Source organism: Carlito syrichta, unplaced genomic scaffold (genome assembly GCF_000164805.1).
Source record: "Carlito syrichta isolate Samal-C Ts95f unplaced genomic scaffold, Tarsius_syrichta-2.0.1 Scaffold314361, whole genome shotgun sequence".
NCBI lineage: Eukaryota > Metazoa > Chordata > Mammalia > Primates > Tarsiidae > Carlito > Carlito syrichta.
Genome location: NW_007258457.1, coordinates 1,280,933 through 1,306,777, shown reverse-complemented (window position 1 = coordinate 1,306,777; position 25,845 = coordinate 1,280,933). Strand labels below are relative to the sequence as shown.

Here is a 25,845-nt window from a genome sequence, read left to right as displayed (position 1 = left end):
CTCCGTAGTAGTATATGAAGACCCTACTATCTTTTTTATTCCTGCCCTTCCACATCAAGAAGCAGCCTTCATTTCTCTTTTGCAATAACAGCACGAGCATTGACTGTACCCCAATGAACTTACTCAGATAAACACAATGTGGTTTTCTTTTAAAATAAGCCTTTACTGAATATATCAACAAGGTACTGTATAGTGTAGAGTGAAGTTTTGTTGTTAACAAAGTGTGCGACAGACATGGTAGGTCTCAGAGGATGTGTGATGCAGAATCTTCCAGCCCCTTGTCAAAGAGAACACACTCAACACAAACCAGAAGCAAATCAACATATGGTTCAGACAGTAACAAATCGTCAGGATTACCGTTCTGTGAATATACACTAGTCCTGTGAAGGACACACAGTTGGTGATGCCTTCACCTTGCCTTAAAATTATTACAAATCTTACATCTCTTCCAATGCCCCCTTTGTGTATGTGGGTGCAAATGTATGCATGTTTTATACTGATTTAAAAATGCCCGTGGCAATGGTCTTGTTTTGTGCTCTTCTGGTGACTGTGCAACTAGAAAAACAAAAATGATAGCAAAAGAATCTGATTTGTTTTAACAACCATATTGTTCGTGTACAAAACTTTTTCCCACATTCAAGGAAAAGCATCTCTGTTAACAATTGCCTTTTGACCTTGCTGAAGAAATTAGAGAAGGATGTAAGCTATATATTCTTACCACAGATATTGTGATTAAAAAAGACCATCAGGCAAGGTTGGACAAAACCACTAACTAGAGTTGTTTTGTTTTGTGTAAGTATATTTTCCCCTTTGGGGAACTGTTTTCTGCTTTGCTTTCCCATGCAGCTGGGAAGGTAAGTCAAGAGCAAAATCACTATTCTTATCTTCTAAAGTAAAATGTCATATCTCCTTGTTATAGGTTAGAGGAAATGCTATAAACAAAGATGGCAATGGAAATTAACCACGTCACTGTTCAAAAGGTGCAACAGCCTTGGCAGCTGAGGTCTGCCGAGCAAGTGATGCTTCTTCTCCTTGTGGACTACAATATTGCCTGGTGTTTTGAATGGATGCTTTGTTCACAACATGAAGAGCTTGTCCTCCCCAGTGGGGAAAGAAGTTCTGATTTGTGTGAAATGGCTAAGACCATGATGATCCGCGCTAAAAGGAAACGGAGCTATAATATTAGTTACTTCATTAGTACGTTTTTTCAGACTGGTCACATTATGCTTTTTGTTTTAACCTCAAGGAAGATGTCTAATATATTTTCAACAAACATCCAGATAATTAGAAATTGCATTATTTCTCACAGGGGAGGATGTTTTCCACTTGTGACACAAGGAAAATAGGCAGGAGGACATAATCTTGTCTGTCAGTCTGGCAATGTTCTGGGCAATGGATTACTAATGCGTCTGACAGTGTTTAAGGGAAGCCCAGGGTCTCTCCATGATCAATCACAACTCCCCAAATAATCAGGTATTAACAACTACCTTGGGTAAAATCTGTGTGATCACAACTATGCCTTTTCCTTTTGGAATGCTCTCCATACAGGGACAGTTACCACGCTCTGAAAGTAGGTGGTCAAATATTATCTGAAATCGTCTCATTTGTTCAGACAGCATTAAGCTCTTTATAAATCAGTGAGAATAATTTGTCCCCATGTTCTTGGCTTGTGCCTTCAACCTTGACTCTTGACTCATCATCTCAAAACACATAATAAGCATAGCAAGAGAGGCCCAAATGTCCACAAAGTGGACATATCTGCAAAATACATTCTGTGATTGAAAATGCCAATCAAAAAATAAATTGCCTAGGGTTGGTTGTTCAACAGTTTCCATAAGACATGTTAGACATCAGCAATTCCTTGTCTATGGCCGTACCACCCTGAACATGCCTGATCTCATCTCATTTTGGAAACTAAGTAGGGTTGGACCTGGTTAGTGCTTGGATGGGAGACATCACTGATTCCATGACGTGCTTTCTATCCTGGTGCAGGTGCGGGCTGAAGTATGTTATAACAAAGGGGAGACTGATTTTCATTTTAGCAGTCTTTGTCATGTTGTACACAAGATCAAAATAAAGATTGTAACTAGTTTCTATCTCTTCTTGATCACCTTCTAGCAGAGGCACCCTTTCAGACCATTCTAATCGTGTCCCATGACTGGGTCTCCATTGTACAACATAAGCCCCCCAAAATTCTGTGAATCCCATAAGATATAGTAGGTACTTCTCCATCCTTGTTCTTTCTGACCCAAACAAAGAAGTTTCAGTAACCAAAGGACCTGCTAGAGGGTTAAACACAAAATACAAATAAATGAGAATTATTACTTTGTGGATAACAAGAAATAAAAGTCCTCAAAAGTCAATGTACCATCATTTGACCACACAGTTTTATCTACACGGCCAAGGGGAAGAGGACAGCGGAAGGGAATTATCCAGCTAAAGTACACAGAACCCCATATCATAGTCTTGATTTTAGATGGCTTTCTGCTGCACTGGTCACCATTCCAGATTGTCTTTTCCCTTCACTGTGTGGAGCTAGCTTTATAAAAACAACAGCCAAAACCCTCTAGTTAATAGACTAACATGGAAACGATTCATTTTAGAATTACTTTAAATTAATTTGCAGCTAAGTTCAGCTCTATTGACTGCACAGTTTCAATTCTTGTCTACAACATTATAGCTTCAGTTACATTTTCTGCTTAATCTGAGGGACAAGGGAGATTAAAACATATAAGTTGGGGTATATTATTAAAGAAAATAAAGCTCTTACTATAAAGAAAAAGTTGCATAGCATTTTATACCTAAACTTTTACAGAGAAGACACATCACAGTTTTATTTTGCTTAAAGAGAGAAAGAGAGCGAGAGTAAGATGATTGTGACATTCATGTCATGGTCCCTAATATAATGGCCATTGGTACAGGAAATATGCAGCACAGGATGAAATGTCTAAATCTGATCTTTGAAAGAATTTTCCAAGAGAGTAGTTTTAGATAATGTATATGATCTATAGCCCTTCTCTATCTAAGGGATGGCAAGGGTTAGAGTAAATTATATGTGTTTTCTGAAGATGGATGTTGCTTCAGAAAGATCTAGAATAAAGCACGGACATCCCTCTCATCTCTATGCCCTCTGCTCTATGCCCTGCTCTGCTAGCATTAGGAGAACAAGCCTTCACCCACTGACTTGTTCATTTTTCTTCGGTTGTCTTGCTAATATAAGATTGATTATCCCTCCACAATCCCCAAAGTAGAGGCACATCCACAATTGAAAAGGAACAAATGAAATTTCAAAAGTGGAACAGGATCAAAGTCAGACCAAGGATGAAATCTGGTATCGTTGTTTAAAAACTTCATTATTTTGGCCAGTTTTGATGTGTCTTTAAGAATTATTAGCAGTGGAAATTAGTATGCATTTAAAAAGGTAGAGGTACATCTAGATATTTTGTGCAGCCAAGACTGGGATCCATCATTTCACTTGAAATACTGAGCAGAGGGAGGAAAAGTAAAGGTGGCATAAACAACTAATTATGAAAATATATGGGAGATGATTGGAAGACAGGAATTTGTGAGGGGATAAAGGTATTAATTCAAGCTATTTCAACATGATACTAACAAAATCAGTTGACATAGTATAACAGAACCACTGATCAGTCGTTTTTGTCTAAGTACTATCAATAATTTTAAAATAAGTCATGGTTGTATTTTCCAAACATTAATCCCTTGTTGGTCTAAATATCATGTTGACATAGCCTCAGTGAATCTACTGAAATAATTCTCATTATCAAAAATAATTCCATTCAATATAATTCTTCCCTTTATTTTATTAGCCTCTTCTAAAAAAAGTATTCTAGAATATATCTCTGTTGAATGTGATTCAACCTGACATACAATTTGAACAGTAACACTTTTAAAGGGAGTTTTCTTGCTACGACATCAGACCGGTCCCTGAAGATGACTGAAATCAGACTCAAGTCTCTAACTGTGTTATCACATAGGGCGAGGGAAGCATGAAGAGGGATTTCTTAAGTTCCCAGTCAGAAAGCCAACCCCTGGGTTTTCAGGTCTTTTCAAATCTCATCTCAATTTCCTTGATTCTGTCAGCCTGGGTTAACTTATCTCACGGGAACTGGCTTCCTCTTGATGCTGTCAGCATTTCTTGCACAGGGTCAAATCAGGGTAACAACCTCCACTCTTAAATGATAAATTTTTTTACTTGTCTTCCTGACCAGGAGGTATAGAAATAGCATGAAAATATCTGGGCCATTTCTCTTTTTACTCACATTATTCATCTTACCCTGATGAGTCCATTTTAATCTGCCCTTTCATCTGACCACCAGGAATTTATTGTGGCAGCTTCCACAGCAAAGTGGTTGGCGTGCATCTTAAGGAAGAATCACTCGTTCTTTTGCCTTGGCGTTGGGTTCTCATTGTACAACCCTGTACAGTACTTCAGCAACTATTTTTTTCAGATTTAAAAAGCAAAGAGTTACAAAACTGTTTGTAATTAACTTGAAATAGAAAAGATAGCACTTTTTTTTAAATCCCATTATATAGTACACCGTATAAATTACAGAGTATTCAAATGCACAAATGCATCTGTGTAACATTTATCAAATGTAATTTGTGTGTCTTTATGTGCACACACGTGTGTGTTCCCGAGAGTCTTATCATCTGCCTTGTGACACTGGGCCTCTGGCTGTCACGTATGGCAGTGCTCCAGGTCTGGCACGCTGCTGTTGCAGTATCGCATGTTGTTGGGGATATGGCAGTCTGTGTAATTAATGCCCCCATTTGGGGTGTAAATGGGTTGCAGTCTGAAATCTCCTTTAAGGAGCTGATCGTTATTTAAGGAGACGATCTGAAAACTGGTTTCTGTCATCTCCAGGATGGAGTTGTCCTTCTTGGTGCCTGCCTCGCAATAGTCATCTTTCCGCCGGCCCCGGTTGTATTTCCACTTCTGAGAAGTGTAGCGCCCCTTTTTGTGCATATGCCAGCAAAAGATGCTGAGCAGGACCACGAGCACAAATATCACCGCTCCCCCAATCAAGCCGGCCAGCAGAAAAGGGGAGCCCATGCTGTGGGAAGTTGTCTGCTCATGGCTGGAAGCTGTGTTGCTGCCGTTGTTCAGATAGGAGGCATGAGTGGTGGCCTCGGAACAAATGGTATCTTCCACTGCACGGTAGTTAAAAGCATCCAGTGGCACCAAACAAATCCGATAGGTGGACCTGGGCTCTAGATTTACCAGGCTCAGGTGCTGCTTCTCACCACTGACGATGCGCTCCTGAACGATGCCCCCTACTAAACTATGGCCCATTTTCACCCAGGTGAGTTTGTATGCCATCACGGTGAAGAGCGACAGCCAGCTGACTTGAATGGAAGTATCATTCACAAAATGGATAGAGAGCTGGATCCGCTCAGAAATGGGTGGGGTCACCCTTTCTCTGCCATCCCAGTCAGGAATTGTGGGAAGTTTCGATGTGGTAGGAGTTGGAGGTGTGTAGCTTTTGCTAGGGATTGGAACTGAGAGAGTGGGAGGCTGGGTGGTTGGGGAGGCTGTACTTGGGGCTGGGGTGAAGACAGGCAGGCCGGGGGTCGTGGTGGGACACGACAAAAGATTCATATTCAACTCCCTGACGGCCATTCCCCGGACTTGTTCAGGACCTTGGCACATGAAACCACGCACGTTGAGAGATGAAGGGATATATTTGAGCCATTCCGTGACCCATTTGATACTGCAATCACAAAACCAAGGGTTATTCCGAGCCGTGAGCTGCTTCAGGTTTGAGAGATTATCAAAGACCCCTTGAGTCAGCATTCGCAGTTGGTTGTTGGAGATATCCAGCCTTTCCAGCTTACGGAGGTTTGAGAAGGCTGTCAAAGGGATGTGGTTTATCTGGTTGTCCTGTAAATAGAGCCTGATCAGATGTGTACCTGGGAGGTCAGGAGGGGGGTGGGAGAGTGAATTACGTACGATGGAAAATTCCTTGAGCTTGGTGAGATGGCTGAAGGTGCCCTCAGCAATGCCCTTGTTGGTCAGGAGGTTCCCGTCCACAATCAAACGCTCCAAGCTCGTGAGATTCTGGAAGGCCATGTCTGATATGACAGCAATTCGGTTCTCATCCACTCTCAGCTCTTGCAAATCCACAGGAAGCCCAACAGGTACACTGCTCAGATGATTCTTAGACAGAAACAACAATTTGAGGCTAACAGCCTCGCGGAAGGCCCCGTCTTCCACCCCCACTGTGGAGATAGAGTTGTCATCCAGGTGTAGCTCTTCAAGTTTCAAGAGCTGGGCAAGAGCAGCCCGTGAAATGGTCTGAATATTGTTTTCCTGCAAATGAAGAACTCTGACATTCTTGGGAAGGTTCATGGGGAATTCGTCCAGTTGGTTGCCATACAGGTAGACTGTGTGCACCGACTGTACATTGTGCAGTTCTGCAGGAAATCCAGCATTATTAATTTGGTTGTTGTGGAGGTAGAGTACGGTTACGCCCTCCGGGATCCCAAGAGGCACTGAGGTCAAGCTACGCTCATTACAGTAGACAAAGTTCCTGTCGCAGCGGCACACGCTAGGGCAGGCCAGGAGTTTGGAGACCTGTGAGTAGAGCCCCAGGGAAATTATAAGCCAAAACTTCAGGAAAAAAGCCCCATGGCTGGGCCACCTTGTGGTCTGTAGGCCCATTTCTGAAGTACAGAAATAAAATCCAATGTGGTCAGGAAAAGAAAAAGAAAAAAACAAGACAGCAAAATCAAAACAATGGGACAGGGTTCTGTCCAAGTCCAGAACTCCAGCTACAGGGAAAGTTCGGAGACTATATGGTAAAATAATCTTCCTGCTATCTCTGGTCTTATCAGCCTGTGTTGCACTCTTTGCTGTTGTCCTCCATGTGCAAAAAAAATTCAATAGGGAGAATTTTCCACACAGGCAATGGGTGGTGCCAAGTGGCCGGTGGTGTCAACACAAGCCCAAGTGGGCAGGCAGAACTCCTGTCTTCTCTTGTAGGTCAGGCCAGCCTTGATTAGCCTATGAACTTTTTGGTTGAGTTCAATCTGCAATCTGTTGTAGGAAAGAAAAGAGGACATAGTTAAAGGTAGTAATGGAAGACGTGCCAAAATGACTATAAATCATCCAAAAATAATGCAATTGGGACTAAATACAAAGAAGCAGGGGCTGCCGTTGTTACAGTGTATTTTATTTTATTTATTTATTTACTTATTTGAGTTGGAGTCTCGGTGGCACCATCACGGTTCACCATAGCCTCAATCTCCTGAGCTCAGGAGATCCTTCCACCTCAGCTTCCTGAATAGTTGGCACTACAAGCATGCACCATCACGCCTAACTCATCTTTTAATTTTAATTTTTATAGAGAATAAGTCTTGTTATGTTGTCCAGTCTAGTCTCAAACTCCTGGGCTCAAGCAATCCTCCCACATCAGCCTCTCAAAGTGCTGTGATTGCAGGCATGAATCATGGCATCTGACCCCAGGGTAGTTTAAACCACAGTAATTTAGTTGAAAAGGTATTCAAGAAATAAATGACTAAAGGACCATGGCCTGGTGCAGTGTCTCACAACTGTAATCCCAGCACTTTGAGAGGCAAGAATGAAGGATCAATTGATCTCAGAAGTTTGAGACCAGCTTGGGCAACATAGGGAGACTCTTCAGTCTTTAAAAAAAAAATTTTTTTTTTAAGATCCTGTTTGTAATCACATTCACATTATGAATTTTGCATCCCAATCAGTACCTTCTCTTAAGTATCTATTTGCATATCCAAATAAGTAACAGCAACAGAATCATTACTGAATCCACTGAATCAATTACTAATGGTTGCTTTCAGAGCTTACAGGTCACAGTCTTGTTTCAAGATGGGGATAGTGACTGAGCAACTAGTGAAATTTAAGAGAAACATGCAAAGCCCTATGTAGTTATACATTTTAAAACTGCAAATGGGGACTGATGAGATCATTTAAAAAGATGCATCCATATTAACACTAATCCAAATGCATTACATTTCCAAATACATTTACTATATATGATCTTTCAGATTACTGTGCTATTAAAAAGTTCTAGCTCAGCCGGGCTCGGTGACTCAGCCTGTAATCCTGTGCCTTTGGGAGACTGAGGTGAGTAGATTGCCTGAGCCCGCGGGTTCGAGACCAGCCTGGGCAACTTGGCAAGAACTCATCTCTACAATAAATCAAAAATGAGCCGGCGTGGTAGTGTGCGCCTGTAGTTCCAGCTACTTGGAAGGCTGAGGCGGAAGGATCGCCGGAGCCCAGCAGGTTGAGGCTGCGGTGGCCGGGAGCGGCCACTGCACTCCAGTCTGGGTGACAGAATGAGACTCCAACTCAAAAAAAAAAAAAAGTTTTAGCTCTATAAGTTGCCATCACTTTTTAAAGTGTATTTTAAAACTCTGATACCAAAGCTTATTCATGCTTAATGGAGAATTTTGGAGAATACAATATAAGAATACAGTATAAAGATGATAAAGATTATTCATTATATTATCGTCCAGAGATAACTAGTTAAATTAATTACTTTTGTTTGATACTTAATAAAACTGAAATCATTATTTACTTTTCTTTTAGTTACCGAGTGACAGGTCTTGACCACGTCCTCATGCCATTAAAAAATTGTTTTTAAAAAAGATTCATACTTTTGATCTGACGCTGCAATGAAGTAGTATAAATGTAATGCAAAGAAGCACATATGAAGGCAGACAGAAGACTTCTTTTTAAATTTCCACTGCTTGCCTCCCCACTACTGGTCTTCCTCCAAAATAGCTTTCACTGGAGTCACCAAGGACATAACCAAGCTCCAGCCCATGACACATTTTCACTTATCCCGTCCTTCAGGACCTGCAGATCCAGATGAAACACATTGAGATCCCTTGAGGAGTTGCCAAGCTCCTGATAGGGGACAAATTATTTTTCAACAACTACCGCCTTCCTCCTTTCTGTGCTTTCCTGCTTTTATAGAAGAACTTTTAGCAAATTTTCAAATGATAGAAGATACAGTTGAAGAAGTCAAGGCAATTCACAGATAGTAATCATGCCTTCTTGCTCCAGAATGCATTCCATCTGTTTTTAGATTAGAGAGGTAAAGAAGTTAATTGAAAGGTGCCAGATTTGATTTCCCTACAAAATAAGCTAGCATGACAGAACATGGCAAGCTTCGAGTCTCTTAATTCTCACCAATACACAGAGATTTAAACAACTTATATCTAAAAGCACAGAGGAACGATTTGAAATTGTTCCCTTAGCTATCTTTAGAAATGCAATTTAAAAAGAAAAAAAAACCACTGTAAATGTTATTTAAGTGTCAAGGATATTGTACATTTGTTCTATAACATTTAAAAAAATTGTAAATCATCTGAAAAATGCCTTTGATGACCAGAAATGGTAAAACTCATTTTTTATTGTTTAGAAATCTTAAAAGGTGGGAGAGATCTCTTTTGGGGTAAAAACAGAGATTTGATGCCTTATTAAAGATCAAGAATTGGATAATTCTTTTAAAAAAACTTACAAATATATGTTTTGCCACTGAAAGAGAGTCATTCCCTCCAGAATAAATTTCTTTGTACACTTAAATAACAATTTATACAACTAAAGGTAGCATAGGAAAAAATGAGTTTAATTGGATCAGTTTGATACTATCGGTAGCTCGGGCTTCAATCCATCTTAATGTTCCTTGATATCTTGCTATTAAGGTGTGGGCCTTAGTCTAGCAATGTGAACTTGACCTGGAAGTTGGTAGAAAAGTGAACTTCAGGCTCAGAATCTTCCTATTAGTGAGAGCTTCAAATGGACACATTACAATTTGGAAGACACTGTCCCAAACACAGTGACATCTTATTTAGTCATTCACGTTTTAACTTACTAAGGGAAAAATAAATTCAAAAGCATATCACGTGATTCTTTTGAGAAGAGTAAAGGCATAAGGCATACTAATCACTTTTGTCCCCAGGAGATAGCCTCAAATGACATCTTATATGTAAATAACATCTTCCGGGTGGAACAGTGACTAGCAATGACTCTATATGCCACTTGGCCTCTGGGGAACATGATTATCTGGATGAAAAGCACTAATGTGTAGCAGGACCTTCAAGGGTTATTTGAAATCAGAGGAGCACACTTATGTAAAACATTTAAGAATAAAAAACTGTCTGGTGCTATTAGTATTTACTCTTCAGAAGAAGCAGGAAAGTGAGACAAATGAATAGAGTTGAGTATGTTTTTGAGAATTCCATTGGAATCTTCAAAGTGTGATAGAAACACACAGGGAAAGAATGTCCTAAGTGTGAAACAGCAGCACTAGGATATCCGAGTTCCTACATGGAAAGAATATGCTTCTTAATTGTCTCAACATGCCAATCTCCTAGGGTCCAAGAAACAAACCAAGACTTGAGGATGACAGAATTTCCTTAGCATTTATCTGCCAACAGGCTCAAGGATGTTACCACTGGAAGTTAACCAAGTACTCATAGATGGACCTAGCAATGATGAATATGCATCCAAATAGTGAATTTTCCACTTGCCTGAGCTGAGTCGTCCATAAGGGGAGAAGAGGCCCCATCCGCCCAGCCTCTACCCCCCGGGCTTGCTCTCTTGCAGGCGTGTTTTACTCATGAGTGGTTCTTTTATAATTATGTAAGAAGATGATGTAGTTCTGAAGAAAGCTCCTAATAAGATTATGCAGGGTGAACTGTCACTGCTCATACACCTTAATAGGAGAAAAGTCCCATCTAGTCCACAATGTGTTGATCGGCTATGACAAGTTCAATTTTGAATGAAAACAAACTCTCAGAGCTTACTTTGAGCTTCCTGGGAATCCCACAGAATAGCAGCACATAGCAGATTTGTTCTGATCCTTGGATCAACAATAGTCTGTGCATACCGGTCTATATACAGTATCTTTGTTCAAATTAGGACAAGTGTAAAATGACAAACACCTAGGCAATAATGACTTTTTAAAGTTTAAATTTCCTCTGTATTTTCTGCTGTGGTTTCTACTGAACAATGAAAGCAGATAGCCGTTTAGACTTTAAGGTGGAGACTATATTTATAAACAAAGCAAGATTGTGGAATGGTCAAAAGCTCATCCTACTTCTACTACTGTGTACCATCAAGATCTTGAATATATATTTAACATTTCAAGTCTTGGTCTCATCTGAAAAATGATAATAATAGTTCCTAACTCACAGCACGCTTGAGAGAATTAAATAACATTTGTAAATATTATGGCTTAGCCATGTCAGAACACAGAAAGAACATAATAACAAATATAAAATATTCTTCTTTTTTTTTTTTTTTTTTTTTTTTTGAGTTGGAGTCTCACTCTGTCGCCCAGACTGGAGTGCAGTGGCCGCTCCCGGCCACCGCAGCCTCGCCTGCTGGGCTCCGGCGATCCTTCCGTCTCAGCCTTTCAAGTAGCCAGAATTACAGGCGTGCGCTACCACGCCTGGCTGATTTTTTGATTTATTGTAGAGATGAGGTCTTGCTGCCCAGGCGGGTCTCGAACTCGCGGACTCAGGCAATCCACTCACCTCAGTCTCCCAAAGGCACGGGATTACAGGCTGACCCACCGAGCCCGGCTTAAAATATTATTCTTGATGTAATTATTATTAATGATGTCCAAAGAGGTGAACTCCAATATGTGGAACAAAATAAAAAAGCTTTGACCCAACAAATTCTAGGCACTTTCACCTACCCCAGGTGTCAACTTTGACACTATTGACATTTTGTGCCAAATAATTATTTCTTGCGGGGCTTGTATGCATCCAAAAATGATTCCAGATGCTGCCATACATATGTCCTCTGGGGTGAAAAAAATCACCCCAGAAACACTGACCTACACTTTCTTACAAAGTGCCTTAGAAGATAGGCATTATTTGCATAATTTTCTAGAGGAAATTGAAGATAAAATTCTAATAAACAAGATCTAAAAATGCTCTTCCCATAGACACCAAAAAAACCATGAAAATGTAATATGCTTTTCATTCATTCAGCTAGTATTTATCGGGTACTAGAACTGACATACAGATTAAGCAGAATTAGTTTCCCAAGACAGACAAGGCTAACTTTTCAAGACCAGTAGCTGAGACAGTTTCTCTAGACAGGGAGATAGCCTGGTTTCTGAGCTCCCACAGAAAAAAATAGGAGGCAGTTGAAAACCAGGTAGAGTCAGTTAGAACCAAGATGTCAACTAATTTGTTCACTATCCAACTTTGCTATTTATTATATGCTCATTATAGTATATTGACAAGCTAGATAACACACCCTCCAGCACCATGACTATACCAATTCTGACCATTTATAGTAACAAACTGGGTGGAACCTCAGTTCTTAGAAATCTCCACTTCTTTCTCAGGAAATTCATGAATATTCCACCCCTTGCTTAGCACACAATCAAGAAGTAACTATAAAAATAAAACCCCAGCAATACACAATTGCGGCTCTTCCTTACAGACCAGCCTAGGCTGTTCTGCCCACAGATCCTGCTCTCTGTCACTTCAATAAACTTGCTTTCATTTTCCAACTGAGACCCCAGTTATGTACGGGGGCTGTCCTGTCTACTGAGTAGCCTTCTCTCTCTTCCCTTTTTCTCTTCATAAACTTGCTTCCATTTTACTTTGTTGGCCCACTGTTGCATACTTTCCTACATGAAGCCAGAATCCACTTGGCCTCTTGGGCTGAATCTCTACCTTTAGGTCCTCCGTCCTGTACTGGAATGACGATACAGCTATATGCAAAGCAGATGGGGTTTTTGGTCTTTTGAGACTTAAAGGTTTAATGAGGGGAGAGAAACAAGTGAGCAGGGAACTAGGGTGCTATGTTAAGAGCTCTAACCTTAGGGCATCAGGTAATTGTGGTACTGTGAAAAGAGCTCTCCCCCAGCCCAGGAGGTATCAGAAACAAAACAAAACAAAACAAACACTACAGTAGAAGGATTGTCTCTGTGAAGATCTGAAGGATAAGAAGGCCCAAGCCAGGGAAGACATTCAAGAAGTTCACCATGGAGTCCCAAGTGGCTTGTAATTTGAAGAAAGAGATGAAACTCAGTTTAGATGAGAAGAAACAAGCTCTAACTACACTTTACTTTCTTCCAACTTTGTCAGCTTCTGACTGATGCAGTCATGCTTCTAGAAGATAATAAAGCCACGTTTCAAAATCATTAGGCATTTCATGTGTATGTCTAAATGTTGGGAATAAAAACATGCTTTACAAGATGAACTTCAGATATTGAAAGCAACAGTGAAATGTTTTTTAGTGAAATGTTTTCTTTGTTTGTGTGAATACTGTCTTGAATATGTTTCCCCTCCAGGAAGTCAAAGATTATGAAGAATAACTTAATGGAAGGTGTGAGATAAAAACATAAATTTTCACTTAAAGTCGATAACACTTTCAAAAGCCTGAGTGTAAATCAACATGCAAAAAATGCTCTTTAGGAACAGCAAGAACCCAGACCTGCCAGTCTCTTAAAGATGATAATAGGCCAGGCGTGGTGGCTCATGCGTAAAATCCTAGCACTTTGGGAGGCTAAGGTGAGAGGATTGCCTGAGCTCACGGGTTCGAAACCAACCTGGGCAACTGGGTGAGACTGCATCTCTACAATGAATCAAAAAAAAAAAAAGGGTGATAATAAGATCAGTAGTTATTACAGGTTACTTTAACTCTTTTCAAAGGATCTGAGACTCAAAGCACATAAGTCATGTAAAGGCATTTTGCAAAGTGTTTGTTGCCTAAGAAGTTTTTTTTTTCCTAATTAATTTCAGGAGCCTATATTCCAGAAGCACTCGGTAAACTCAAATTATAAAAATCATAGTACAGAAAATAAGAATTGTCAATGAGCACTGACAATTGCATTGCATAATATAATAACACAAAGCAAGCCTAACAAAATCTGAATGGTTTTAGCACTGGCCAGATTGTGAGAAGGCATTATAGTGCATGAAGTAATATAAAAGAAAACTAAAGTGAAGAAGATTTCTCCTCGAAAAGTGTCCGACTTAGAATTTCTGAAGTTAAGCAATCTGTGCTGAAAATCAGATGCATGCAGGTGCAGAATCTATAGGTCTAACTACATTACAAATGTTTCTGTTACGATCTGGAAATACTAAAGCAATTTATAGATCTTGTGTGCATTTCCACATTCCTAAAGATAGGTTATAAATACCGTCTGCACAACAATCAAGAGAGTTCTATAGTTAGCTAGCCAAGATGCAGGGATTAGCAAAGGAATTTGACGGAAAATATAACAATAGCTAACACTTAACTAGAAACCATTTTTCTATCTCATTCAATGAAGCTCAACCAAGCCTCTTGAAGTTTCTCGTTAGACAAATATTTCTCTTTACTGACACAAAAAGAGAAAGAATAAAAGAGGGAGAGAAGAAAGGAGGGAGGGAAAGAAAGGAAACACTTTATTTAAACAGTTGACAATTTCCTGGCTCCAGTCAGTCTAGAATTTGAAAACATTTGAAAACATTAAAATCAGACCAAAAAAAAAAAAAGTATTCTCCTGGCAAGATACACACACACACACACACACACACACACACACACACACACACACACTTGAAGAGCTCACATGGTTAACAACTGGTTCAAATGATACGGACAAGTTTAGAACAAACTATCAATGTTATATTCTCAAATGTATAAACTTTTAGGATGCCCTCACTACTGCAACACGCTTCTCTCAATCCACTAAGGAGATCCCACTGATCGTCCCTTGATCCCTTTCAAATCTGGGGCTACAAGGATGATGGCCTCTTTCTGCATTATCACTGCCCACCTGTTCATTTGATCTGGAAGGCAGAATGACCAAGAAAGTGATTCTTGACGGCAACTGGCTGGGTAGTTGGTTGCCATGAGTGAAGACAAGCTGGTAGAACAGAATTTCAGGGGTGAGAAACGAATTGAGTACTAATAGGATATTAAAGTATATGGGTCATAAGAGAGGGACCTCCTGGAACTCATATCTATGTAAGTTCTATTCATTTCAAAGAGACATAGTTCAACTGATTTATAATTTTCATTTGCTCGAACAGATCCAAAACAACTCATGTTTTCAGAAAAATAACTGATTTCTTAGACTCTTACCCTTGGGAAAAATTTCTTTCCCTTACCATTTGATACAGTGGTTCCCAAACCTCCTTGGAGGTCATCAAAAATACTAGGGGACATTGAAAAAATGACAGTTTCTAAGTCCCACCTCTGCAGATTAGGATTTGATAGGTCAGCAAAGAAGGCCAGTCATATGCAATTTGTCACCTTTCCCCAGGTGGGCCTGACGATCAGTCACTTTAAGGCTTGACTACCCAGTGACTCCCTAACAGGAACTACTCTCAGGGAATTGAGACAATTGGTCTTTCTCTCTTCTGGATCTGGCTTGGTGTCGTAGAAAGCACAGAGGGTTTGGAGTCAGTTGGCATTTAGTTTTGATTTCAACTCATCCACTCATAATAGCATGACAACATGCACCTGACTTAACCTTTATGGACCTCACTTTTATTATCTCAAATGGGATAATCAGCTATGCTTACAAAATTGCTGGGATGATTAGATATTAAAGCATGTAAAGTGAATAAGAGCCCCAATAAGTCTCTCAGTAAACTAAGAGGTAGAATGAAATGAACAAGAGCTGAGTTCTGGAGACAAACGACCTGAACAGCTTTTCCACGTACCAGTTGTGTTAACTTGGGCACATGACATCACTGCTCTGTGCCCCAGTTAACTCATGCAAAATGGAGACAATAATAGTATTAGTCTCATTGGTTGTTGGAGGGCTGTAAATCACTTAGAACATTATCTAACATGTGTAAAACACACACTCATTATGTCGGCCTTCCTATTATTAGGTTTAAACATCAACAACAAAACCTCCTGTGCCAGGGAGCATTTGTTCCTAAATCAGGAGAGAATTGATTGTGCTGAACTCATCAAATTTTACTTTCTTCTTTCATATTCTTTCTTTTGGTGATTCACCCATATATCATCCATCCAAATCCTGCAAATATGAGGAGACGTTTATTCAGTCAATCAGCAAATAAGTGACAGGGTTGAGACTTGAACCTAGGCATGGGCCACAGAGCCTTGCTCCTAAGTTCCATCCTGCTCCCCAGTATGCTCGAGACAGGCAGAGGCTGGCCTGCTTTCACTCATGGTTATTCCCCAGAGCCTACGGCAGCACGTGGCAGGCATTCAAGAATTGTTTGTAGAATAAATGAACGAATCCAAGAACGACCTTCAGATGATTACTTTGTTTGAAAAGGCAGTCTGTAAATTCTCTCTGACATCTTCAATCTGAGGCCCCACAAGGAATACTGAGATAGTATTTCAGAACAGCTTTCAAGGGTTTTAAGCTACCATAACCTATGTGGAGAGATTCGGGGATAAAGAGATGGTTGAATCATTCCTGAACATAAAGAAACTAGATGACCTTCATGAAAGACACAGAACGTGCAACTAGGATATAATTATGATTACTACAGCACTGTTCTTGTTTTACAAAATAACTTCAAATTCTTACTGACCTATAGTGCTACAGAAATGGAGTCAGTTAGGACCATGATTACAAACTGGATTACATGATAGACATCTCACATCTTACTTCTGTTCTACAATGACTGTGACCTGAAATCAGGTAGGTCTTGTGGTCTACCACCAAAAAAAAAATGTATTTCTACTCATATACTATCAATAGTTTCTAAATATTTACATGAATTCAGTGACAGCTCAAATGAACTTTAGTTGTATATTACTCCACCATTCCACTTAGTTAGAATAAGCATAAAATAGGCCAGTAACTCTGAGATCTATAAAAAAGCTTATGAAAAAAATAAACTGAATCCAAAAATATAAACATGGCCTACTTCCCCACCAAAATATTGTACCACATATGTAATATATATAATAAAACAGAAAATCTTATGTCTCCTTCACAAGGAGAAAATAGATTTCAGTTGGCAATATTGATTAGGTGCACGAAATGAAATTATGTAGTGTATATTTCCAGGTGAGTTATCTGGTTTTGAGTCTAAAAAAATGAAAAATTCATTGCTTAAGCCTATTTTAGTATCATAGGGATGGCTCTGAATGTAAATGGCATAAAATTTCCTTACAGAATAAATAGATTTTACAGTGTGCCTTCTCATCTTCCAAACACCTGTCATGCTAAGGTGTCAGGTTATGTTCAGGGGACTATTTCTGGATTTGGGGAATGAGAAGAGATAAGAAACAGAAGAAAAATTATTATTTCTTATTCTTGACCCTCTTGTTCTCTCAATGACATTTCCCCCCAGAACATGACTAGATTCGGGTTAAGATCAAAGCAAATCATTTCCAAAGCTTAAAAATAAAACCTCAGATGAGCAGTCTCAGTATATTAAGTATAGCTACACAGTACACATGAGGAATAATTCAAAGGAAAATATTTAAAATACACAAAAGATTTTAAAAGGTACCTTAAAAAAATCTAAACTGGTGGTCTTGTTCATTTGAATTAATTCTGAGATATGTTCTTCAAACACAGAAATGTTTAAACACACAAGCATGTCCTTTAAGCACAATCAGAACACCACTTTCATTGAGGGACAGTGCAGCTGGCAAGCTTTACCCCAAAGGCAAAAAGCTTGTATTTTCTTAAGTATATGCTGGCAATCAATTTCAACTACTTAATTCAAGCCAAAAAAAAAAAAAAGTTCCCACCAATTAAAAAAAAATCAGGAGCAGATGATGACTTAAAAAAAAATGTTGAGGGACGCAAGCTACATTCTAACTCTATCCACGTTGCCCACGCGCATGTGCATATAATGGCCAGCAGGGGGAGAGAACACAGCTGAGAGGTTGGGATGAAAGTGTTGGGATTACTCTCCCATCCAAATTCCACGTTGAAATGTGATCCCCAGTGTTGGGGTAAGGCCTGGAGGGAGGTGCTTGGTCTAGTGGTAATGATTTCTCCCTCTGTTAGTTCACAGGAGAGCTGGCTGTTTAACTGGCACTCCCACTTCCCTCTCTTGATTCCCTCTTGCCCCTTGACACACCTGCTTTCTCTTCCCTTTCCACCATGACTGTAAGCTTCCTGAGGCCTCACCAGAAACAGGCATTGGTTCTGTGCTTCTTGTCCAGGTCTGTAGAACCATGAGTCAAAATAAACCTATTTTCTTTGTAAATTACTCAGGCTTGGATATTTTTTTATAGCAACTCAAAACAGATTAATAGAGATGGTCCCAGTAAAACACACACACACACGTGTTCACATAAAGAAATAGTTTTGATTGACTTTTCATCTTTGTGTCAATTCATTTGAAGTTTTCCCAGAAAAGGGCTCCAAACTTCAATGGTAAATAAGAATAAAACTCAAGCACAAGAGAGCTATGTGATGTCTGGGATGATAAAGAAGATTTAAAACTCTGAGAGTGAGGGGAGGACATCCTATGCATGAAATGAGATTGGGTTACTCATTTCTTGCTTAACTACTCCCACGTTTGACTGAAATTCAGGCTCTGGTCCTTAGGAGGACCATAATTGTCTATAACAGTTTACCTCATAAAGTACTGCATCTCCAAGACAAGTCTACTTTTGGAGACAGAACACTCTAGAAACAGGTCAAGAAAAAAGACTCATCATGCATGGGCACCAACTTCATGTGTTGCGGTTTTTCAGTGGTCTCTGTTCCTCACAAATATCTCCTTGCTAATTCTTCCTTACTAAAACTTTATCAATATAAATCAATCCTTAGAATTAGAATGCTACCTTCTCTAGAAACGCACATTTTTTGGGTAGACATTTGAAGCCAAGCAAAGAGTATCAGACCTTTTCTTAAAGCTAGTATTTCTCATTCATTCCTTCATCAGATAATTGTTGAGCGGCTACTGTGTGTCTAATACAACCTGAGGCCTCTGTGGTGTAAAGGTTTGAAAAAGACAGATAAAGTCCCTACTGTCAGGAAGGTGATATGTTTAGAAAGCAAGATGGAAAATAAAGTAAAATAAAATGACAAACAAGATTCAAAATGAAAAAAGTGTGAATAATGTCATGGAAAAAAATTAAAAAGTGTCAAGGAGGATAACAGAGGGGGTACGTTTAAGTATGGCAGTTACAGATGGCGTCTTGGAGAAAGGAATTCCCAGAGAATGAGAAGGTGTTAAGGATGGGGGACACAGGGTGCAGAAGGATCATGCTTGGGAGAAGAGAGGCCAAAGCAGTCCAGGCCTAGAGTAAGAGCAGGCACAAAAATACAAGGAAGGGAGATTCTGACCTCTCTCAGGAACTGAAAGGCCAATATGTCTGAGTCATGTTATGAGCAAAGGGGAGAGGAGAGGGTACAGAAAAAAGAGTTCTAAGGGACTTGGACAGGCAAAACCTTGTGGCTTTGGTAAGCCAGCTAGGTTTTGTTTTCAGGGCAATGAAAATCCTGCAGGGTAGATATGGTGAGAGAAGGTGAAGATCAAAAGACATGACCTGAATCTGTACAGAAAAGGTTGAAAGAAGTTCTTCTGCAGAAATGATGAGGTAGAACAGGACATTTTCTCGAGAACAAGAGCTTGGAAAGGAAAATGACCTCTGAACTTCTGTCAGAATTCTCTCTTCAAATGTCCCATTTCAGAGAGTCTCCCAAACACCCCCACACTTTTTTTCCCCAGCTGTCTCAAATTCTCTTTGGAAAGAGATGAAGTATAAATAATAAATAAATAAAAGAAATACAGCTTTGACTAAACAAGAGTTTTGATGAGAAAGCGAGGTTCCCATGCTGGGTACAGACAACCGCATAATTAATTAGAAGGGTCTCTCGCCTTCTATCATGAACACTGAAGCCTGCCACCCTGCTCAGTATAATGTCCCTTCCGCTGGGTATGGCACAGGCCACCCACTGTTTCCTAGCAAGTATATTGGTCCCTACCTATAAATTATTCTATGTGGTGAAGAAAACCAGTGGCTTTTTTCCCTTTCTTCTTACGCTTTGTGCACAGTCTGGCAAACAATAGATGATTTGAAAAGAGGGCTTTTAGTGAACCTAGTGATAAGAACAAACAAACAAACAAAGTTAACTAGTGCAATGCATAGTTTGACACTTTTCTGGAAGGCTGTAGGGATTTCATCATTCTTGAGAGGCAGCAGTGTCTCACCTGAACACAGGGGGACGCTGTCTCATCTGAACTCAGGATGGGCCCATTTAAGGGGTGTAAGCCTGAAATCTTCTCATGTGTTTCTAGATCCAAGTCTCCTCACAAGGGATTACTTGGTCTTTTGGGGGAACTCACAGGTGTAGAAACTGCAGATATTTAGGGTCAGGACTTAATGAAGCAAATTCCCCATGAAACAGCCACCTCTATTCACTACTTTTGCATGAGCTAAACTCTAACCCTGGTGTTTTCTGAGAATGTTCTGTCTCCCCAGCTCTCCTGAACATTCAGCAGAGAATTCAGAGTACATGAACAATCTCAAAACGAATGAGATCACTAGGAGGCCGAGTCAGGAGGACCACTTGAGGCAGGGAGTTTAAGAATAGCCTGGACAACATAGTGAGACCTCACAATTACAAAAAAAAAAGCTGGGCATAGTGGTGCATGCCTGTAGTCCTAGTTACTTGGGAGGATTGCTTGGGCCCAGGAGTTCAAGGCTGCAGTGAGCTATGACTCTGCCACTGTACTCCAGCTCAGGTAACAGAGGGAGATTCTGTCTCTAAAACAAAAACAAAAAACAAAAACAAAAACAAAAAATTACTGAGAATTCCTTTAAAAGCTGGAACTGACCAGAGTACCATCCTTAGACCTACAACCCACACCTATTGGAAAACAACCCACAGTGTCAAGGGGATGGGACCACCCAAAGCCTGTACTGTCCCTTCTAGTCTATGTCTGGGTACCCAGGTTACCCAGACTTAACCTGAGCCAAAACTTCTCTCAGGGCCTTGGTGGGCCTCTGTGCTAGATCTGTTCTCCTACGGTTATGACATCTCTTAAGCTTGTTTAGCTTGGAGATGGAGTGCTGGGGTGTGTGTGCAAAGACACTTGGGGTTCAGATTCTTGGGGCTCAGTGGAAAGGGAGGAGACTTGAGGCCAGTTCTCCCTGCACTATCACTTTGGGTTCAGAATTCGGTGGAGTTCGAGAATGCTATCAGCAAACCTGCCTGGCTCTCCAGAACATTTTAAAACGCAGATCGGTCACAACGGAAGAACTACACATGCTCTTTAAAACAATTTGTTCATAAAAAAACTTTTGAAAAATTAGATCTAAAGAATCTAAAATTAGATTCTTGCTCAGGGCCCTGCAAATGTCCAGGCAGGCTTGCTGAAGACGGTGGCTCTTTACTTGATGAGGACACCTGCCTCTAAGGAGATAGCAGGCATGCCATGTTACTGAATAGACAGAGGCATAACTGAAAAATGTTATCTTTTAAACACATTGTCAAAAAGGAAGACACACAAACACTTAAGGAAACATTATTATTATTTAACTCACAAGTACTGCTAGAAATGCTAACAATATAGACTTACCATAACTAAATGAAAAGTCATCCATCACCTGTTCATTCATTCATTCAGTAGTCATCTATCAGTAACAACTGCATGGCGGGTAGTGGACTGTTATGGACCTCAGAATGTGATATTTGGAGACAGTCTTAAGAGGTAATTACTTTAAAATGAGGTCATTAGGGTGGGGTCTAGTCCAATATAGCTGGTGTCTGTATAAGAAGACATAGACACACGTAGAGGGAAGACCATGTAGACTCAAGGGAATAGAAAACAGTTGTCTAATCCAATGAGAAAGCCTCAGAAGAAAGCAACCATTCTGACACCTTGCTCTTGGACTTCCAGGCTCCAGAATTATGAGACAAGTTTTCTGCTGTTCAAGTCAATCAGTCTAAGGTATTTTGCTATAGAAATCTGAGCGAACTTACGTAGAGACACTTGATTTCATACTACATTGAAGAGTACATAAAGAAATGCATGCCACAACTAATTATAACACTAGGTAATTAAGAAACAGCCCATCTACACCCAACTTCGGATTGCAAAGCAAATTTATTTGTAAGCTGAGGGCATGTCTTCCTTTTAGAAATCCACTTTGAGCCTAAGTCCAGCTTTCCGACCTCCCTAAGAGTATTTTTCCTTCTTAGAGCTGAAAACTTTCTTTTCCCTTGTGCTGCGGTCCCAACCCTAGCAGTTCCAAGAATCCACTCACCCCTGACTTTTCTGGCCAATAAATAATTACTTCAAGTCTTCAATGACAAGCCATTAACAAAAAATGAAAACTGCTGCTAAGTGGTTATTAAAGAAAGTAGTATCGCCTAACTCTAATTGCTTTCTCAGGCTCTAAAACCCATTGATGGACATCAATCCTTTACTATACCCTCTGCATTAATAGCTCCCGAGTCCACGAGTCTATCTTTGGAGGGAAGATGACCACAAGAGAACGAAGCATGGCACCCAGATCAAAACTGGCTCAATCCCATATTATAAAGAGTCCACCCCACTATCCCACGGTGCCTTGATGCCTTGGGCTGGAGGAGAACACACTCATCTGAAACACAATAGGTCATGCATTCTCAGCAAGTGGGATGTTGTCCCCAAGGGTATACAAATTGGTTTTTGAGGAAAGGAGACAAAACTTTAGACATGATGATGGTGTGTGTTCCTTTAAATGGCTACAGTATTGTATTAAAATGCCATAAGAGAATGTAATCTTTAGGGAAAGAAAAATATCTAAGCAACCTTCTTGGTGGGGGGAAGGTGTTGAGGAAAAACATTTGAGAAACATTGCCATAGACTACCAACCTGGAAGTAAGAATACAAAGTGTTAACATGTTATCAAATAATGTTGTATAATAATAGCTGGGTACTATGAGAAATTGTGAAATGCCCTATACTATGTGCTAGAGGCCTGTCAACTCATTTAATTCCCATGGCTGCCCTGTAAGGCAAGTATTATCATATTGCCATTTTTGAGAGATGTAGAAACTGAGGCATTCAGTGTTTTGATAGCTTTTCCCAAGATTACTGGTAGCTGGAATATATGTAGCAGAAAGTTTTCTACTAATAATCCACTTAATCTTAGAAGACACTACGCTGTCATACCCTCAGTGAAATACACTAACCCATGACACACTGACTGTTAGCGGTTGCTAAGATATTGTTCCAGAACCTTCACACACTGCACTCCACTGCTGATTTCTATGCCTACCAAGAGGCGTGATATGTATGATACCACTTATACTATTTCACGAGAATTATAGAATATAAAGATTTTGTAAAGCAATAAAATAGTGGTACAAAAAAACTGAGCTACACGTTGTATGAAGACTTCACTGAATGGTTTACAAAAATTCATGCATACAAATCAACGAAAGTTGCTGGCAAACTGGACGTGGGGAGGGATATCTTTTATCCCAGTAGAAGAAAGCAATCTGGAAATCAGAAGTGATGTATTTGGGGGTGAAAACAATACTAATTCAATCAGTGGTATGGAAGGGAAGAATGCAGATGGAAACCTAGATTCTATATCAAAACATTGACCAAATAATATCCTATTTAATGTATCTGGTGTATGTTATTCTCAAATATTTTTAGGATTTCTTACTTTAACTGCAGTAAATGTCCCGATTATGTCTGATATTGGATAAGTTGTGCACTATGTAAATTTTCAAATGCATATCATTGTTCTATCAGCCCTGAAAGCAGGAAAATCTGTAACTTATTGAGGCAAAAACTCAGGCAAAAGAGAAGAGCGCCTTCGGATGGACAGAGTGACCATTATGGTGTAAGTTATGCCCCCAATCTTCAACTCTCCATTTGTGAGTTACTGAAAGCAAAACACAGTTGAGAGAAAACAAAACCCTGGGCGCCCTAGGTGGTCTTTCTTAACAATGGAAAGTGGGGGGTGTCAGGAGATAATGACATGAGCTAAAAGGACCTGAGAAGATTTTAAAGGGAGAGATGAAAATACTCTGTTAAAGTCTTCCATACCCAGGCACTCCTGCTTGCCTGAATTATTTATCAGGTTCACTGCAGTTAGGCCCCAAAAGGGCTATGAATTCTTAGTGGTGTCTTCTCTGTGACCTGTGGTGATTTCGAACACTCAGTGTCAAAGAATCATATCGTAGCTAAGAGTAGTGACAGCCAGACTAGACTGGGAGGGCACACTGCCTTCTCATTTTCCTTGCTAACCTCCCTCCCCCACTCCTCTGCAAACACACACAGCTGGAAAGACTAATTTCTTCCCCATTTTCTAAGCTCTCTTTGAAGGTATTTCTTCAGCCCTGCTCTGAACTGCAGCTATTTAGAGCAATTTAGTCTATCTGCATCCTTTTAGTCCCTCTACCATTAGTCCAATTTCAGAAACAATAAGAACAACAACAAAAAATCTTCTCAGTTTTAAAAACAGTCCTAGGTTGAGTTATCTTGCTTCTGATTTTTTTTTTCCTTTTCAGTGGTGTTTTCCAACTCTCTCTCAAATTCTTCACCCACTGCAATTTACAAAAACCAATACAGTCCACAGTAATCAACAATCCTAAAGTGAATAATATTACTGTGAATTATAATGTTCAAAGACTTGGGGTAGGTGGTAAGAGGTGAAAGTGGGGCAAAGGTATGATGAGTGCTTAGAAAATGTACAATCTAGCCTTGGTAAATAAAATGAGCACATTAGAGATTATCAGACAACATAAACACATGTGAAAAACACAATAAATATGTATAAATAAAAGAAGATCTGGGTAAGAGTTAAAAGATCATGATTTTACTTCTGAAAGTTCCATTAATGCAGATGCATCATTTAACACTCCTGGGCATCATGACACACATCAGTATGAAAGGAGATGGAGTTGATTACGTTTAAGCTGCTTTCCAACTTTATAATATATGACAATTTTCCAACCCATCCCATCCCCAAAAAAGTAACAACACTCCACAAAAATGTTTTTGAAAACTGGTAAGACAGGTTGAAATTGATTTAGGTAGAATGGCTTCTTGAAGTTCTTCAATTCATCAAAAGAATACTGAAGAAAGCTACAGACGTAGGCTTCTTTGAAAGCAGTACATTTTAACACAGTCAATATGACGCCATCAAGACACAAGGAAAAGTTACCTTTTCTTACCAAGAAATATGTACAATTTAAAATCTTTGATTTTTTTCTCCATTTTTAATCTAGGTCTTAATTACATGACAAGATGTGGCAAAAAATAAAATAATGAAGAGGGAATCCCTTCATCTCCCATCAGAAGTTATTTAGCTGACCTTATCTTGTTCTCAACAGAAAGCTTCACTCAGCAATGGGACACGACCATTCTTTTATGCTAGTTTTGAGGTTATCAGTTATCAGTCAATTCCATTATTCTAGAAAGCATTATGGCACAAGTCTTTTTTTTTTTTTTTGCCCCTTAATAATCGATGCCCAGAACCTCAACTCTCCTCTTCCCTGTAAACAGAAGGAGCCTCTATCTACTGTTCTCTGCAGATAGCTCCATAGATACTGTTCTCTGTAGTAACTTGTAGTAAGTACCTTCAGGGAATTCAGTAATAAATCAGTTCAAGTCCTTGCCTGCATATTACTTAGGAGAAAGGAAGACAAGGATGATAACTCAATGAATAATTTAAGGCAGAAGGTCATAAATGCCATAAATAGAGGTATCATCAAAATAATTTCCAATGCAAGAGAGAGACCCAATTTAATTGGGAATATCTGAAAGACTAGGAGAGAAAGTGGCATTTGACATACGCTTTATTTGCACTTTTCACACCTCCTATCAGTTGTCAAGAAATTGTCTCCAAAAGCCCCCACCCTCAAAAAACAAACAGACAAAAAACTTTAGAACAGAGGTGATCATTATTCTAGGGTTATG

At 39.7% G+C, this 25,845-nt stretch overlaps 1 protein-coding gene across 3 annotated transcripts in view; it reads right to left on the bottom strand.

Annotated features, from left to right (window-relative positions):
• Nucleotides 1-2,365: 2,365 nt before the first annotated feature.
• The window catches only part of FLRT2 (fibronectin leucine rich transmembrane protein 2), a 97,170-nt gene continuing 73,690 nt past the window's right edge, over nt 2,366-25,845 (bottom strand). For all 3 annotated transcript variants that reach the window (XM_021719290.1, XM_021719291.1, XM_008071526.1), the window contains exon 2: nt 2,366-7,057. In XM_021719290.1, coding sequence (XP_021574965.1) covers nt 4,700-6,682 — 1,983 coding nt within the window. In that variant the 5' untranslated portion in view covers nt 6,683-7,057 and the 3' untranslated portion in view covers nt 2,366-4,699. The remainder of the gene's footprint in view (nt 7,058-25,845) is intronic.